At 45.9% G+C, this 19,317-nt stretch overlaps 1 protein-coding gene across 1 annotated transcript in view; it reads right to left on the bottom strand.

Moving 5' to 3' along the window:
* LOC125455504 (nesprin-2) overlaps positions 1-19,317 on the bottom strand; it is a 367,488-nt gene that overhangs the window by 56,264 nt on the left and 291,907 nt on the right. The window contains exons 81-82 of the mRNA XM_059648913.1: positions 11,207-11,369; positions 4,165-4,343 (exon numbers count right to left, since the gene is read on the bottom strand). Of these exons, the coding sequence (XP_059504896.1) occupies positions 4,165-4,343; positions 11,207-11,369 (342 nt within the window). The remainder of the gene's footprint in view (positions 1-4,164; positions 4,344-11,206; positions 11,370-19,317) is intronic.

The following is a 19,317-nucleotide window of genomic DNA, read 5'->3' as shown; positions in this document are numbered from 1 at the left end:
CTTTTCTCATAAGACCTGCCCTCCAGTCCAGGCAGCATCCTGGTAAATCTCCTCTGCACCCTCTCTAAAGCTTCCACTTCCTTTTTATAATGAGGTGACCAGAATTGAACACAATATTCCAAGTATGGCCTAACCAGAGTTTTATAGAGCTGCAGCATAACCTCGCGGCTCTTAAACTCAAATCCCCTGCCAATGAAAACCAACATACCATACACCTTCTTTATAACCCTATCAACTTGGGCAGCAACTTTGAGGGATCTATGGATGTGGGCCCCAAGATCCCTCTGTTCCTCCACACTGCTGAGAATCCTGCCACTACCCTGTATTCTGCACTCAAATTCGACCTTCCAAAATGAATCACTTCAACACTTTTCCAGGTTGAATTCCATCTGCCACTACTTTGCCCAGCTCTGCATCCTGTCAATGTCCCGTTGCAACCTACAACAGCCCTCCACACTATCCAGAACTCCACCAACCTTTGTGTCACCTGCAAACTTACTAACCCACCCTCCCACTTCCTCAAGATCACAAAGTGCAGAGGTCCCAGAACAGATCCCTGAGGAACACCACTGGTCACCGAGCTCCAGGCTAAATACTTTCCATCAACTACCACCCTCTGTCTTCTATTGGACAGCCAGTTTTGTGCCCAGACAGCCACATTTCCCTGAATCCAATGCCTCCTTACTTTCTGAATGAGCCTACCATGTGGCACCTAATCAAATGCCTTGCTAAAATCCATGTACATCACATCTTTCTCCACAAATGTGAAGTACTTGTTTAATGTCCCGTCAATATCCTCTGGTTTCACACACAGGTATCCCCCCTTGGTCCGCATTCTTTCCCTGTATACTCTTCCCCTTAACACACATGTAGAATATATTGAGATTCTCCCTAACCTTGCTCATCAACGCTTTTTTCCTCCTAAACCCCCTCTTCTCTCTCCAACTGCTTTCTTAAGATTGCCTTCTGCACTTTCTATATTCCACTAGGGCCTCGGCTGTTTTGCTTCCCTCGTACCTGTTACATATCTCTTTTCCTTATTATTCAGTTCTGAGTATTCCTGGACATCCAGGGTTCTCTGGGCTTGTTGCTCCTACATCTCACCCGAAAGGGGGCACTTTGGGCCTATATTTCCCCCTGACCCAGCACCTTCTGAACACCTCCCACTGTTCTGTTGTAGATTTCCCCTCAAGTAGTTGTTCCCAGCGAGAATCTGCCTTATTCAAATAAAATATAACCTTACAACAGTCCAAAAGCTTTCTGTTGAAGACCGCCTTTCTTCTTTTCCATAACAAATGTGGAACTATGGTGTTTGTGGTTGCTTTCACTAAAATACTCCCACAGTGTCACCTCAATACCCACCCAGGTTCAGCCACCCCAGAATTAGCTCCAGCACTGCACTGCCCCTGTAGAACCATCTACATGTTGATATAAAAAGCTCTCCTGAATACATTATAAGAAATCCGCCCCCTATAATTAATATTGGGGAAATTGAAATCCCCTAAAATAATCATCTTCTTTTGTTTGTACACACATCTGTGTGAAGTGATGACATTACCTGCTCCTCAATTGCTGAATGACTATTTGCAGGCCTGTAATACACCCCTCACACTGTCACTGCCCCCATTCTATTCCGAAGCTCTACCCACAAAGCTTCATTGGATGACCATTACATGATATTGCCCCTTCTTACAGTAATAACTAACTCCTTCATGAATAATGGACCACCTCCTCTTTTACACCCTCTCCTGTCCAGTCTGAAGATCCTACACCCCACAGTGTTGAGTCGCCCCTTTTCCTCAACCATTTCACTGTGACAGCGACAACATCAGAAGTCCACATGTCAATCCACAGCCTTAACTCACCCAGCCTTGCCTGTAACATTCCTAGCACTGAAATGGAGACAATCCAGGCATGCCTCGCTTCCCTGGAACTCAGCACGGCTGAACTCCTGCTAGCGTGGGTCCTTTTCTAAAGTAGTTATGTCCCTGTTGCAATCGGAGTATAGGAACAGGAGCAGGCCATTCAACCTCTTGAGCCTGTCCACCATTCAATGAGATTGTGGTTGATCTGTGGCCTAACTCCAATTACCTGCCTTTGGCCCATTCCCATTAAGACCTTTGATTCACAAACACACATCTATCGCAGATTTAATACTAACCACTGATCCAGCATCCACTGCTACTTGTGGAAGAGAGTTACAACCATCCCAACCCTTTGTGTGTGGAAGTTGTTGCAAAGTTGGGTACAGTATTTGATGCTTGTAAAGTGATAGAGGGGAAAGTGTGTGCGGTCCCTTTAAAAGATGATGTGTTTTTTTGGGCTTGGACAGAAATAAAGTCTGCAGGCAGGCAGCAGATACACAGAGAATTCTTGAAACTGAAACACTGTACCTTTGTAATGTTAGCAGGCAAAGCAGCATTTTTATCAAGACAACAGATTTTTGAATTTAGCTAACTAATTTAAACCAGGCCCTAGATACCAAAACTCAATTAAGTTTAAATCTGATAGTTTTGACAACCTAGGATCAATCCTATTGTAAGAAATTAATAGGTCATCGTGGGTATAAAAGAAGAGGGCATTTGAAAATCAGTGTGAGAATCAAGTCTTAGGCAGAAGTCTGTAAGCTCTCAGGAAATCATCATCATGCCTAAAGATACAGCAGCACTCTTAACTAATACTCCTGATGCAAGAATTCAATGGAGAGAGGTGTTCCTGACTGAGGATCAGCGGAGAGGGCACGGAGCATTCCGGAAGACTTATCCTGGCTGTAATTTTGAGAGGTTAAGTGTTAATTTTTTAAATTACTTTGATTTACCTAAGTGGGGTTTATATTTACGGGAACAGCATATTATTAGAATTTTTATTTGGGAATAATTAGTAGTTAAGGAGGAATTGTTCAGTTTGATAGTAGTTTTGTTCATTTGTTCACTGTTTAAATAAGTTATAATTTGTTGATTAGAGAGTGAGTGAAAGCATTTTATTGTATTTAACCACTCACAATAACAGATTAGAGGGGCGACAGGCAGGTTTAAACCACTTTTCACACCTCCCTTTATGAGGCGAAGCGAGCTTCTCTGGGTGTTTCGGTTTTAATTATTCAGAGGGGGATAGACCACTCCTTCAAAACAACTGCTTCCCAACACCGCTCCTCATTCAAGCCCTCATTCTCGGACTACATCCCCTAGAACTAGAATCCCCTAAAATAGTTTATCTTTATCCATCCTGTCTTTTTCTGTTAATATCTTGAAGGCTTGGTCAGATCACCTTTTAACCTTCTAATTTCTACAGAAAACAGGCCTCATTTGTACAAATCTCTCCTCAACACTTAACCCAGGTATCATTCTTGCAAACCTGCGTTGAACTCCCTCCAGGGCCAAAACATCCTTCCTAAAGATTTGGTCCAAGTGAGGTCTAACTTCTTGTACTCCAGTCCTCAAGACAAAAAGGCCAGCATTCCATTACCTGCACCAGTTTGTGATGTTTTAAAGATCTATGCACCAGGATCCTCTACGCTCTTTAGGAATTGACTGTATCTAACGTCATGCCATCTTGGAAGCACTGTGGTCTCACTGTGAGGATAACCTCACACTTGCTTACGTTGAACTCCATCTGCTGCAGGTTTGCCCATATTCTGTGTCAGTATTTACTGGGGAGAAGAACACGGAAGCTAGGGAATTTGGGGAAATAAACAGCAATGTCTTGATAAGAGGCCATCCTAGAGCAGAGGTGGTGTTGGGCATTTTAAAATGCATAAAGGTCGATAAATCCTCAGGACATGATCAGGTGCATCCAGAGCTTTGTGGGAAGCTGGGGAAGAGATTGCTGAGCCCCTATTCTGGGGCAGGTGCAGACTGGCTCCACTTGTAGAGATCTCATCTTCCCCACAAACCAGTCCAAAGAATCTAAAACCCTCCTGCACCTGCACTCATCTGCCCACTTCTCCTATTTCTGTACTCGCTGGCCCGTGGCTGGGGGTTAGAGGATTTAATGAGGAGGTAATATAATTAAAGGGGCTGAAGATGATTAAAACAGATTCTCTCCATCAACTCTATTTCCTCTGGTGTAGGGGTGTCCCAAACCAGGGCTGGGAGGGGGTAATTGTTCACTGAAAGTCTTCCCCGCACCCCCAGACCAGCTCTTCAATGGCAGGTTGTAACGTACTTCATTCGGCGTTCCACTGACATGGCACAGATGTTGCGCCACCTGCGGTCCAAGCTCCGCGTGGTCTGTTGTATGGAGTCGCATTCTGACTCTGTGTCTGTGTCAAGCAAAAGGCTGTCACACAGGCTCAGCACCGATGTCACACCCACACTGTGCTGCTCAATGTCCCTCTGCAGCTCCTGAAGCAAAAAGCACAAGTCATGCAATGCTGTCCAACACACGGACAAACACCAGCACGGTCTAATACTTATCGCACATTTACACACTCTCCATACAGGCACACAGACACACACACAATCACTGATATTAGAGAAACATGAACATAGTAATATACAAATGGAATTACACATGGCCCCCTCTGGGTCTATGCTTCCCGACGCCCTCCAATATTACGGAGTTATACAATGCCTTTGACTTTGTAAAACATCCCAAAACACTCCCCAGGAGTGTTCTCAGAAAATAAACTAACATCAAACCAATCAGGTCACTTGGCCAAATGTTCAATGAAAACTGTCTGTTTTATGTGATGGAGGTGAAGCTGGAGAAGCTTGGGGAGGGCATTCCAGACCTAAAGGCCAGGCAGCTCAGCTCAAATTACAGCACGTTCTAGTTATAATTTATTATTTTACTATATGCATATAAAAAACACAGGTATATACCCATCAGCGCGTATACACACACACAACACACACACGCACACGCACACACATACACTCTCACACACACACACACACACCCCCCCCCACACACACACACACACACATACACACACACACACACTCCCACACACATCCCCCCCCCACACACACACACACACACACACACACCCACTCTCACTCACACACACACACACCGATATATGTACACACACACATATTCACATACCCATAAACTGATACTATTCTTTATTATCTATCATCACAAGCAGAGAATCCAGTCACACACGCTCCATCATGTGTGCACAGGGGCCCTGCACACGATGATACATATGCTTACATGCATACGCAGACAAAACCAAGTGCATGACCATAGGGTCATATCCTGCTAATATTCAATGTCAAATACACCTGGTGAAGATCATGAGGAAGTGGGGTCAGAGAGAAGCAAGCCCCATGGTATCTGTGCCACAGCCAGAGTCTGGCCCTTCTGTCGGAATATACAGGTACCAGGTGAGGAGACAACCGAAAGAAAAACAGAGACTCAGAGAGAGAAAGACAGGCAGGCAGGAGGCAGACAATCAGAGAGACATATACAGACTGACAGAGAGAGAGAGAGAGAGGAGACAACAGAACTGAGAGAAACAGACAGGGAGAGACAGACAGAGAGGCAAGGAGAGAGAGACAGACAGAGAGGCAAGGAGAGAGAGACAGACAGACAGAGAGGCAAGGAGAGAGAGACAGACAGAGAGGCAAGGAGAGAGAGACAGACAGACAGAGAGGCAAGGAGAGACAGACAGACAGAGAGGCAAGGAGAGAGAGACAGACAGACAGAGAGGCAAGGAGAGAGAGACAGACAGAGAGGCAAGGAGAGAGAGACAGACAGACAGAGAGGCAAGGAGAGACAGACAGACAGAGAGGCAAGGAGAGAGAGACAGACAGACAGAGAGGCAAGGAGAGAGAGACAGACAGAGAGGCAAGGAGAGAGAGACAGACAGACAGAGAGGCAAGGAGAGACAGACAGACAGAAAGGCAAGGAGAGAGAGACAGACAGACAGAGAGGCAAGGAGAGAGAGGCAGACAGAGAGGCAAGGAGAGAGAGACAGACAGACAGAGAGGCAAGGAGAGAGAGACAGACAGAGAGGCAAGGAGAGAGAGACAGACAGACAGAGAGGCAAGGAGAGACAGACAGACAGAGAGGCAAGGAGAGAGAGACAGACAGACAGAGAGGCAAGGAGAGAGAGACAGACAGAGAGGCAAGGAGAGAGAGACAGACAGACAGAGAGGCAAGGAGAGACAGACAGACAGAAAGGCAAGGAGAGAGAGACAGACAGACAGAGAGGCAAGGAGAGAGAGGCAGACAGAGAGGCAAGGAGAGAGAGACAGACAGACAGAGATTGCTTCACTGAGAACCGACTCTGTAACAAATTAAAGTAAAACCAGAGAGATCAGATAAAGGAAGTGCCTCTGGGTAATCCAATCAGATCCATCAGTAAACCAGGAAGCTCAGCTGCCTTCCTCCTCCAAAAGCTGCTTTACATTCAGACACAAAGTAGCAGAAGGTTAGAGTGACATTAATCATTAACGACTGGTTTTATTTTTAGACCCAGACACCAGCATGTTTGTTTTTTTTTAAGTTTATTCATGAAATGTGAGCATTTCCGGCTGGGCCAGCGTTTATTAGCTATTCCTAATTGTCCTGAAGAAGGTGACTTCTTGAGCAGATTTCTTGTGCTGTAGGTTTACACACAATGCCATTAGGGAGAGAGTTACAGTAATACAGAAGGAACGGCGATATATTTCCAAGTCAGGATGGTGAGTGGCTTGGAGAGGAACTCGCAGGGGGATGGTGTTCCCATGTATCTGCTGCCCTTAGCAAGAGGGAGAAGATAGAATCAGAGATAACAGTATTACAGTTGAAAAAAGGCAACTACGGAGGTATGAGGGAGGGGCTGGGAAGAACTGATTGAGAGGGAAACCTAGCAGGAAAGAGAGTGCAACAGCAATGGTGAGAATTTCTGGGAGTAATTGAGGAGACACAGCAAAAATTCATCCTGAGGAAGTTGAAGCATAGTACAGGGAGGATGAGGCAACCATGGCTGACTAAGGAGGTCAGGGATAGCATAAAAGAAAAAGAGAAAGCATATAATGTGGCGAAGGACAGTGGGAAACCAGAGGACCAGGAAGCTTACAAAGACCAACAGATGGCAACAAAAAAAGAAATAAGAGGGAGAAGATTAAATTTGAGGATAAGAAAGCCAGTAATATAAAGGAGAACTGTAAGAGTTTCTTTAGATATATATATATAGGGCAAAAAAAAAGACAAAAGTTGACATTGGATCACTGGAAAATGACGGTGGAGAGATAGTAGTGGGAACATGGAAAAGGCTGATGAACTGAATAATTACTTAGCCTCAGTCTTCACGGTTGAAGACACATGTAATATCCCAAATATTCAAAAGAGTCAGGGTCAGACCTGAGTATGTTGGCCATCACCAGGGAGAAAGTACTAAAAAATACTGGCCTGAAGGTGGACAAATCACCAGGACCAGATAGACTACATTTCAGAGTTCTTAAGGGGATAGCTGAAGAAATAGTGGAGGCATTAGTAGTGATCTTACAGGAATTGCTAGAATCAGGGAGGGTCCTAGAGGACTGGAAAATAGCTAACGTGACACCCTAGTTTAAAAAGGGAGCAAGGCAAAAGATTGAAAATTATAGGCTGATTAGCCTAACCTCGATCGTGGGTAAGATTTTGGAGCCCATTGTGAAGTATGAGATTTCTGAATACTTGGAAGTGCATGGTAAAATGGGGCAGAGGCAGCACGCATTCATCAAGGAGAGGTCATGCCTGACAAATCTGTTAGAATTCTTTGAGGAAGTAATGAGCAGATTAGACCAAGGAGAGCCAATGGATGTTATCTACCTGGAATTCCAGAAGGCCTTTGACAAGGTGCCACATAGGAGGCTGCTGAGTAAGATAAGGGCCCACAGTGTTAGAGGCAAGGTACTAGCATGGATAGAAGATTGGCTGTCTGGCAGAAAGCAGAGAGTAGGGTTAAAGGGGTCTTTCTCAGGCTGGCAGCTGGTGACAAGTGGTGTTCCACAAGGGTCAGTGCTGGGGCCACAGCTTTTCACTTTGTACATAATGATGTAGATGAAGGAACTGAGGGTATTCCGGTTAAGTTTGCAGACGATACAAAGATAGGTAGAGGGACAGGTAGTATGAGGAAGCAGGGAGGCTGCAGAGGATTTGGACAGGATAGGAAAGTGGGCAAAGAAGTGGCAGATGGAGTACAACGTGGAAAAGTGTGAGGTCATGCACTTTGGTAAGAAGAATAAAAGCATGGACTATTTTCTAAATGGGGAGGAAATTGAGAATCCTGATGTGCAAAGAGACTTGGAAGTTCTAGTCCAGGATTCTCTCAAGGTAAACTTGCAGGTTGAGTCACTAGTTAGGAAGGCAAATGCAACTTTGGAATTGTTTTGAGACGATTTGAATATAAAAGCAGGGATGTACTTCTGAGACTCCATAAGGCTCTGATCAGGCCACATTTGGAGTATGGTGTGTAGTTTTGGGCCCCATGTCTCAGGAGGGATGTACTGGGTTCAGAGGAGGTTCATGAGAATGGTCCCAGGAACGAAAAGCTTAACAGTTGAGGAACTCTAGAGTTTAGAAGGATGAGGAGGGATCTAATTGAAATTTACAGAATACTGAATGGCCCGGACAGAGTGGATGTTAGGAAGATGCTTCCATTGGTAGGAGAGACTAGGACCCGAGGACCCGAGCCTTAGAGTAAAGGGAAGACCTCTTAGAACGGAGATAAGGAGAAACTTCTTCAGCCAGAGAGTGGTGAATCTATGGAATTCACTGCCACGGAAGGCTGTGGAGGCCGGGTCATTGAGTACATTTAAGACAGAGATAGATAGGTTCTTGATTATCAAGGGGATCAAGGGTTATGGGGAGAAAGCGGGAGAATGGGGTTGAAGAACTTATCAGCCATGATTGAATGGCGGAGCAGACTTGATGGGCTGAATGGCCTAATGTCTGCTCCTATGTCTTACGGCCTTAACCTTCTAGATGGAAGTGGTTGTGGGTTTGGAAAGTGCTGTCTCGTACACACTGCTGCTAGTTAATGTTGATGGTGGAGGGAATGGATGTGTACCCAATCAAATGGGCTGCTTTGCTCTGGATGGTGTCGAGTTTGGTTAAGGTTCTCTCTTATGGGTGATGGTCATAGCCTGGCATTTGCGTGGCACAAATGTCACTTGTCAGTCCAAGCCTGGATATTGTCCAGATCTTGCCGCATGTGAACATGGACTGCTTCAGTATCTGAGAAGTCATGAATGGTGCTGAACATTGTGCACTCATCGGCAAACATCACCACTTCTGGTCAAACTTGTCAGAGGCCTTCCCACCAAAATAAGGTCAAAAGAGAGAATGTTTGCTGATGATTGCACAATGTGAGAGAGAGAGAGTCTGTGTGTATGCGTGTGCGTGTGTCTGTTTGTGTGCGCGTCTGTGTGTGCATGCGTGTGCGTTATTGTGAGAGACAGAGAGAGAGGGAGTGTTGTGTGTGTGTGAGTGAGAGAAAGAGAGAGAGAGTGAGTGAGTCAATGAAAGAGAGCGTGTGTGAGTGTGTGTGTGAGTGTGAGTGTGTGTGTGAGTGAGAGAGTGTGAGTGTGACAGTGTGTGTGTGAAAGAGTGAGTGTGTGTGTGAGTGAGTGAGCGAGTGAGTGAGTGTGTGTGTGTGTGGGGCGAGGAACTTGCAGGGGGTGGTAACTATTTCAGAGACAGTAGGAACTGCAGATGCTGGAGAATCTGAGATAACAAAGTGTGGAGCTGGATGAACACAGCAGGCCAAGCAGCATCAGAGGAGCAGGAAGGCTGACGTTTCGGGTTTTCTGATGAAGAGTCTAGGCCTGAAACGTCAGCTTTCCTGCTCCTCTGATGTTGCTTGGCCTGCTGTGTTCATCCAGCTCCACACCTTACAGGGGGTGGTGCTCCCATGTATTTTCTGCTCTTGTCAAGAGGTAGAAGATAGAGTCAGAGGTAACGGTATTACAGCTGAATAAAGGCAAATACAGAGGTATGAGAGAGGAGCTGGGCAGAACTGACTGGACAAAGAGCCTAGCAGGAAAGAGAGTGGAACAGCAATGGCAGGAGTTTCTGGGAGTAATTCAGCAGACGCAGCAAAATTCATCCCGAAGGAAAAGAAGCATGGTACAGGAAAGATGAGGCAAACTAGGGAATCAGGGACAGGATAAAAACAAAACAGATAGCATATAATGTGGTGAAGGTCAGTGGGAAACCAGAGGACTGGGAAGGACCAACAGAGGGCAACAAGGAAAGAAATAAGGAGGGAGAAGATTAAATATGAGGGTAAGCTAGCCAGTAATATAAAGGAGAACTACAAGAGTTTCTTTAGATATATAAAGGGCAAAAGTGAACATTGGACCACGGGAAAATGACACTGGAGAGATACAAGTGGGGAACATGGAAATGGCAGAGGAACTGAATAATTATATTGCATCAGTCTTCATGGTGGAAGGCATGCGTAATCTCCCAAAAATTCAAGACAGTCAGGGGACAGAGCGCAGTGTGTGAGAGAGCACGCGTGTGCGAGAGAGACAGCACGTGCGTGTGTACGAGCGAGAGCGTGTGCATGTGTGTGAGTGCGCGCGCATGAGAGAGAGCGCGCATGAGAGCATGTGTGCATTTGCATGAAAGAGAGCGAATGTGGGAGTATGACTGTGAGTGTGTGTGTAGAGGGGGAGTCTGTCAGGGGATTAGAGTTTTAATTAGCCGACATTAATACCAATGGCTTATAACTGTTGACCTGTAGCTATACACTATGTACTTAAAATAAATCATGATTTTTTTTTTGTTGAGGACAGAAACTTGATCTGTGCTTTCTAACACCTTTGGTCTAAGAGTTGGGTAAATTGATTATCTTAAACAAACTTTAATTTTCGGTAAGACTGGGGGAACAGTGGGGTCTGATTAACAGTGCACACTGGCTCCTGCCCACTTCCATAGTCTGAATTCCCCTTGAATAGGTATTCTTGCAAAGTATCCTGACGTGGGCAAGACAAAAAGTTTTGACAAAACATACTTTTTAAATCAATACTGAACTTCTGTACAACCCAAACGACTGTAATTACTGTTATTCACACAAAAGCTGATAGGAATCTGGATCTCACTCTTAGAGCAGCTTTGGCGCTAGCGGCCAATTGAAGCTGGAGAGACTTTTGTTTGTTCGGATTATTAAAGGTCATAAAAGCAAGGAACGTTGATGGAGTCAAGGTGTACAATGGTCACAGTCCGACAATGTGGGCAGGTTCGAGAGGATGAATAGTAGCTTCCTGTTCAAAGGGTCACTCACCTGCTGCTCAGCTAGTTTCTTCTCAATTTCCTGATCGTCACAGATGTTGTAAATGACGGGCTTGGAAAGTTCAGACTCAATGCGAGAGAGCCAGGTCCGCAGGTTACTCATCTCCTTGTCCAGGAGCTGCTCGGAGCACAGAGTCTCCTTCAATTTCTTCACCCTGAGGCAGGGGCAGAAATTCACACACGGGGTCAGTGTCTGAGAGGATGAGATTTCCTGTCACTCCCTCAACCCCCGGGATTGCAGTGGGTGCAGATATCAACCAATGAATGTTTGATATCAATGTACACTCGAAGACCATTCAGCACATCATGATTTTGCAAGCTGTACAAAAGAGCTGTTCAATCCCTTTAAACGTCTCTGCTATGAGGGCAATAACTCACTTTCTCCGACCCCCCCCGGCCCAAATAACCAACTCCCTCATCCCAATGAAGTGACGAGCAACTGGGTGAGGGGGAGAGTGAAAAGACAGAGATATAGAGAGAGACAGAGAGGATATTTGGGGTGAGTGAGAATGTGAAGTAATCAGAGTGAGTGGGAAAGAGGGGGAGGATATTCGGGGTGAATGAGAATGTGTAGAAATCAGAGAGAGAGAGAGAGAGGCAGGATATTCAGGGTGAGTGAGAATAAGTAGTAATCAGAGAGAGTGAGAAAGCAGGGAGGATACTCGGGGTGAATGAGAATGTGAAGTAATCAGAGAGAGAGAAAAGGGGGAGGATACTCGGGGTGAGTGAAAATATGTAGAAATCAGAGAGAGAAAGGAAGGGAGGATATTCAGGGTGAGTGAGAATGGAAAGAATTCAGAGAGAGTGAGGGAGGGAGGATATTCAGGGGTGAGTGAGAATGTGAAGTAATCAGAGAGAGAGGGAGGGAGGATATTCAGGGGTGAGTGAGAATGTGAAGTAATCAGAGAGAGAGGGAGGGAGGATATTCAGGAGTGAGTGAGAATGTGAAGTAATCAGAGAGAGAGGCAGGGAGGATATTCGGGGTGAGTGAGAATGTGAAGTAATCAGAGAGAGAGGCAGGGAGGATATTCGGGTGAATGAGAATGTGAAATAATCAGAGAGAGAGGGGGAGGGAGGATATTCAGGGGTGAGTGAGAATGGGTAGAAATAGAGAGAAAGAGGGAGGAAGGATATTCGGCGTGAGTGAGAATGGGTAGAAATCAGAGAGGGAGGGAGGATATTCGGGGTGAGTGAGAATGGGTAGAAATCAGAGAGAGAGAGAGAGGGAGGGAGGATATTCGGGGTGAGTGAGAATATGAAATAATCAGATCCACCATTATCTTATCAAATGGAACAGCTGGCTGGACAGGCCCAAGTGATGCACTCGTGCTCCTGAACGGTCTGAATGAGCACAGAGCAGTGCTTGGGGTCTGGGGTCTTGCCTGTTTGGAGCCTGCTTCGGTTCGAATCTGTTTGCTGATTACAATGCGGGATTGCCTGGACCTGGCTGTACTGGTACACTGTGGGTGAAGCTGCTCTGTCAGAGGGAGTTACTCACTGACCTTCCCTGGGCCAGCTCTGGCTCAGGAATCTGTGCGCTGAGGCCTAAATCCGGAAACCAATATCCAGATGTACCAGATTGACGGGACACTGCATGTGGAGGTGTCAAACAGATATCACATTCAACCAAACCGTGCCTGCTCCAATCATCAGAAAAGCTTCGACTGCACGACTGCAATATATATCCCTCAACAAAGAGCAGCCCCTTCCATGAAAACACTGCCTAACATACTTTGGCATTCTCCATGTTTCTCCCCCTCCCCACCTTACCCTGACTCCAGCCACTGTCCCTGTAACTGTAACACACACACACACACACACACACACACACACACACACACACACACACACACACACACACACACACACACACACACACACACAGAGAGAGAGAGCAAATCATTCCTTTCAACAATACCCAGCCTAGCAGAAAAATCAACCTTCATCCACAAATGAATTTCCTCTTTGGTCCACAGTCTGATACAAATGGAAGCAGCATCCTGGTCACACTGCAGTGTTCCTGGGGATGGTTTCAGCCCCCTTCCCCCACGTCCTGGGCTAGTCAGGCTTGCTGGAGCTGTTACATCCTCCACCCAGAAATGACCTTTTATCTGCTCGCAGAGGCAGGCAGCGCAGAGGAGAGCAGGGACAATATCAATCATATCGCGAGCTGTTTGTTCACATCCGTTGCACAGAGTCAGCGCTCTGATACCAGTTTAAACACACGCACACACTCAGGAACATAAACACACAAATGTACAGACATACAGATTCTCCCATGCACACACAAATGCACAGGCACACACAATAGTACATCTGCAGCAGAACAAAATCTCTGTTGAATCCAGCTGATTTCAGTCCTGCAAGTGTGAAGCCATGACATTATAATAACACTCAGCACACTGTTAAATATAGGACCCTGCTCCACAGGATTTCTCTGGGCTCTAGGCTCACACTTAACTCATAGGAGCCTACCTGAAGAAACAGCAGCGTGCTACATGTCCAAGGTTAGAGGGAGAAGAACACAGAGAGAAAGGGCGGCCTCACCTATCAAAGCAGACTCGATCCTACAATCTACGTGAACATAACACTGCACAAGGCAAACGGTTCTCCCCCCAACCCCCACTATTTCCCCTCCTCCAGCCCAGATTGCACAACCAGCCCCTCCCCTTCTCTCAGGTTTCACTGAAATTTCAAAGATGCCAATTGTCAGGGGAGGGAGGCACAGAATCACCTCCAGACACTTGTAAACAGGCTGCGAGGCAGCCAGGGAAATGTGGGGACAATGGATCTGATTTGCCTGGCAGCCTGCAGCGAGACTGGGCCCCAGCTTAAACCAGCTCCACAGCAAACAGCTGATCCCAGAGAGTGTCAGTCACGCGTCCCTGCACAATGTAACACAATTCAGCTCCATCACTGCAAACAACACATTCCCTGAGAGAAAGCTCACACACACATGCGTGCAGCCTCTGTCTCTGCAGACCAGCACAGCGCACACATAGATTGGGTGCTCATTGAGCCCTGAATAGTTTCATAATCCTGGTATTCCTCCCCACAACCCGCATCCCCACCTCAACCCAGAGCCCCATAAATCTCTCTGAGACAGCCTGAACTGCCGATGTTGGAGTCAGAGATAAGAAAGTGTGGAGCTGGATGAACACAGCGGGCCAGGCAGCAACAGAGGAGCAGGAAAGCTGACGTTTTGGGTCGGGACCCTTCTTCAGGAACGGGGAAGGAGGGAGGGAGCTCAGAAATAGAGAGAGGAGGGATGGGGCTGGGGAAGGTAGGTGGGATGCTGATAGGTGAGTGCAGGTAGGGATTGGTCAGTGAGGTGGGTGGGGTGGATGGGGGAGAGAAGATGGACGGGTTGTGTCAAGTCAAGGAGGTGGGGATGAGAGAGAGGGGCTGGGGGTGGGGAGATTTTAAAACTGGTAAAGCCCATGTTTAGGCCATCGGACCGTAGGTTCCCGAGGTGGAATATGAGGTGCTGCTCTTCCTGTCTGCGGGTGGTGTCACTGTGACACTGGAGGAGGCCCAGGATGGACATGTCACCCAGGGAGTGGGAGGGGGAGTTAAAGTGGTTGGCGACTGGAAGATGTTATTGATTATAGTGTACGGAGCACAGATGCTCCGCAAAATGGTCTCCGAGCCTCCGCTTGGTTTCACTGATGTAGCTCATGTGGCCTATGATAAGGCATTTGGTAAAGTCCCACGTGGCAGATTGGCACAAAAACCAAACTCACATGGGATTCCGGTGGGCTGGCTGGGTGGATACAAAACTGGCTTGGTCACAGAAGACAGAGGGGAGCGGTGGAAGGGTGTTGTTCGGAATGGAGACCGGTAACTGGAGGTGTTCCCCAGGGATCAGTCTTAGGTCCTGTGTTTGTGGTAAACACAAATGACCTGGAGGACAGTGTGGGCGGTCTGATCAGTAAGTTTGCAGATGACACGAAGATTGGTGGAGTTAGAACATACATAGAACATTGCAGCACAGTACAGGCCCTTCGGCCCTCGATGTTGTGCCAACCTGTCATACCGATCTCAAGCCCATCTAACCTACGCTATTCCATGTACATCCATATGCTTGTCCAATGACGACTTAAATGTACCTAAAGTTGGCGAATCTACTACCGTTGCAGGCAAAGCGTTCCATTCCCTTACTACTCTCTGAGTAAAGAAACTACCTCTGGCATCTGTCCTATATCTTTCACCCCTCAATTTAAAGCTATGCCCCCTCGTGCTCACCGTCACCATCCTAGGAAAAAGGCTCTCCCTATCCACCCTATCTAACCCTCTGATTATTTTATATGTTTCAATTAAGTCACCTCTCAACTTTCTTCTCTCTAATGAAAACAGCCTCAAATCCCTCAGCCTTTCCTTGTAAGACCTTCCTCCATACCAGGCAACATCCTAGTAAATCTCCTCTGCACCCTTTCCAAAGCTTCCACATCCTTCTTATAATGCGGTGACCAGAACTGTACGCAATACTCCAAGTGCAGCCGCACCAGAGTTTTGTACAGCTTCACCATAACCTCTTGGTTCTGGAACTCGTGGAGGCTCAGAGACCATTTTGCGGAGCATCTGTGCTCTGTCCTCTATTAATAAAAGCTAAAACACTGTACGCCTTCTTAACAGCCCTGTCAACCTGGGTGGCAACTTCCAAGGATCTGTGTCCATGGACACCGAGATCTTTCTGCTCATCTACACTACCAAGAATTGTTGATCGTGCCAATGATTGTGGAAGAATATAACAGGATGTAGATTAATTGGTGACCTGGGCACAGAAATGGCAGATGGAGTTGTCCAAAGGTGTGCAGGTTAGGGTGGATTGGCCAGGCTAAATTGCCCACAAGTGTTCAGGGATGTGTAAGTTAGGTGGGTTATAGGGAGGTGGGTCTGGGTGGGATGCACTGAGGGTCAATGTGGACTTGTTGGATTAAAGGACCTGTTTCCACTCTGCAGGGATTCTATGATAGAGTTTAATTCAGACAAATGCAAGGTGATGTATTTTGGTGGATCAAGTTTGGTGTGAATTATACTGTTAATTGCAGAACCCTTAGGAACATTAACATACAGACAGATATGGACCTGCAGGTGCACAGTTTCCTAAAAGTGGCAGCACAGGTAGCCAAGGTGATTAAGGCGGCATAGGGTATGCTTATCTTCATCGGCCGAGGCATGGAGTACAAGAGCTGGCAAACCATTTTGCAGCTATAAAACCCTTGTTAGGCCGCATTTGGAGAATCGTACACAGTTTTGGTCACCACATTACCAGAACGACATGGAAGCTTTGGAGACAGTTAAGAGAAGGTTAACCAGGATGTTGCCTGGTCTCAAGGGCATTGGCTATGAGGAAAGGTTAAAAAGACTAGTATTGTTTTCACTGGAAAGTCAGTGGCTGAGAGGAGACCTGATAGAGGTTTACAAAATTATGTGAGGCAGAGATAGGGTGGATAGTCAGAGGCTTGTTCCCCTGGGTTGAAGTTTTAATTACAAGGGGACACAGGTTCAAGGTGAGAGGGGGAACGTTTAAGGGAGATTTACGAGGGAGGTTTTTCACGCAGAGTGTGGCAGGAGCCTGGGACATACTGCCAGAGGAAGTGGTAGAAGCAGGCACATTGGTGACATTTAAGAGACGTCTGGATGGTTACATGAATAAGGAGGGAATAGAGGGATATGGACCGACTAAGGGCAAAAGGTTTGTTTTTCTAGTTTAGTTCAGGGTACAAAGTTCGGCACAGGCTTGGAGGGCCGAAGGGCCTGCTGTACTTCTCTTTTGTTCTTTTTGCTGGTCCTATTTCAGTAAATCACCTCTATTTCTCTCTAGGTCCTTCCGAACGGGTGGAGACTCGAACTGAACATAATATTCCAGCTTGAACCCTAGGCACGTTTCATAGAGGGTTTAATGGAATAACCCCTTCGGCTGTCTTTCAGATGAAATGTTAAGCAGAGGTCCTAGCTCTGTTTGTCTCTTCATGCTGGCATTCAATTATTTTTGTTCCTGATTTTTACGTCAGAAATGTTCTCCATCACTGACATTAGTCTGGAATTGTTGTTTTTACTCATTTTAAAAAAAGGTTGAGGCATGTTTAGGGGGTAGTAACTACCCCATATCTAACAAGGTAATAAAATGTGAGGCTGGATGAACACAGCAGGCCAAGCATGCTCCTGAGATGCTGCTTGGCCTGCTGTGTTCATCCAGCCTCACATTTTATTATCTTGGAATCTCCAGCATCTGCAGTTCCCATTATCTCTGATACCATATCTAACAAGGGTAGTGTTACGAAGTTAGATAGAGTGCTTGTAGATTGGGAGGCAGGAAGTTAGAATTTGGTATTTGCAATATGCTGGAGGTTGGGGTGGAAGCATTGCATGGTCCCTTTAAAAGATTATGTGTTTTTTCTATGCTTAGAAATTTAAAATGGATATCTGTGAGCAACAGCTGGAAAGTTTGCAAATACACAGACAGCACCCAAACTGAAACATTTCCATTAAACACCATACAGTTAGCAGGCCATGCAGCAGTTTTTTTTTGCCAAGTCAACAAGCTTTTAAATTTAGCCAATCAATCTGAACCAGGAACTTAGATACCAAAAACCGATTAATAAATTTATAGCTAATGGTTTTGACAACATAGGACCAATCCTATTGTAAGATATATTGATATGTCGTCAAGGGCACTAAAGAATCGACAGTTGGACAAAGTCCCAGAGCTAACTGCCATCCACCAGAGCTAGCAGGCCTCAGCTCTCAAGAGACAATCACTGGGACTCACAGCTTCCTCTACGTCTTAGAGAAAGCACCATCTAAATAACAACAGTACCAATGGCACAACGAGGTAATATTCCCGACAGAAGAATCAACTAGTGGGCACAGAACATTCCGGAACACACGTAACCTGGCTGTAGTTTTGAGGGAGGAAATTCTATTTTTATTTTGTACAAGTGGGGCATCTATTTATTGGAACAGCATACCATTAGAAGCTTGCTTTATTCGGGAATAGTTAGTAGTTAAAAGGGCTTTATTCGGTTTGTGAATAGTGTAGTTAATTTGTTCACTGTTAGAGTTACATAAATAAATTGTTACTTGTAGATTTTAAATTGAGTGCCAGGGATTTATTTTATTTAACTACTAGAAGTTGCTGAAAGGCAGGTTACACCACTTTTCACACTCCTTCTGCAGATTATAGGGCGAGGTGCTCCTCCTTGGGTGTTTCGGCTTTGGCTCTCAGAGTAGGGTCGACCTCCACTTTATAACAGAGTGGAAGGCTATGGTCAGAGTCTCCACAATGTCTAGCCTTAATTCCAATTGGTCCTTAGGCATAGGAACAGAAGTAGGCCATTCAGCCTATCGCTTCTGTTTCAATCAGATTGTGGATGATCTGATAATCCTAATCCTAGTTTTTCCCTCTAACCCTTGATTCCTCTTACTGATTAAAAATCTGTCTGCCTCAGCCTTGAATATATTTAATAACCCAGCCTCGACAGCCTTTCCCTCATCATTCTGAGACATATCCTACCCAGACTAAGTGAGTTCTTGATTTTGAGCAGCATCAACACTAAGTTAACCCTTTTTCTAAGCTTTCTTCTGTCCAAATCATAACAGGTCTCCAAGTTTCCTTGTTTCCAGTGTAGTTCTTATTTGGGACCTCACTGGCATCTTCTGTCTCCTCGCCCCCACCTTCCTCTTTGCTGTTTGAGAATCTATTAAAGAGCTTTCATTTTATATGTTTGTTTTTATTCATGCATCAGACGTGGGAATCTCTGGTCAGCGGAGCTTCTAATGCCCATCCTTAATAACCCAGGAGTGCGTGGGAGTAAACTACCTTCTTGAAGTATCGCAGTCCTTGTTAATCTGTTCTCATGTTCTCTTTTGCCCCCTTAGCTTTGCATTTTCTGCCTTTAATTTGGCTCTGGGCTGCAGTATAAAGCGGACACATGCCACAAGATTCCTCTTGATGTTTCAACTTAAAAGTGCAGCAGTTAATCAACTAAGGAGCTCCTTCTCCACTTCCCGTTTGCATGGATGTGCCTGGTCTGTACCTGAACCATCTGAAAGACTCCCTTTGTTCAACAGGGACACAGAAATAGGAGGTGCTCATTC

This window comes from Stegostoma tigrinum, chromosome 10 (genome assembly GCF_030684315.1).
Source record: "Stegostoma tigrinum isolate sSteTig4 chromosome 10, sSteTig4.hap1, whole genome shotgun sequence".
NCBI classification, from domain to species: Eukaryota; Metazoa; Chordata; class Chondrichthyes; order Orectolobiformes; family Stegostomatidae; genus Stegostoma; species Stegostoma tigrinum.
The sequence above is the reverse complement of the archived record's forward strand: the minus strand, read 5'-3'. Positions and strand labels throughout refer to the sequence as shown.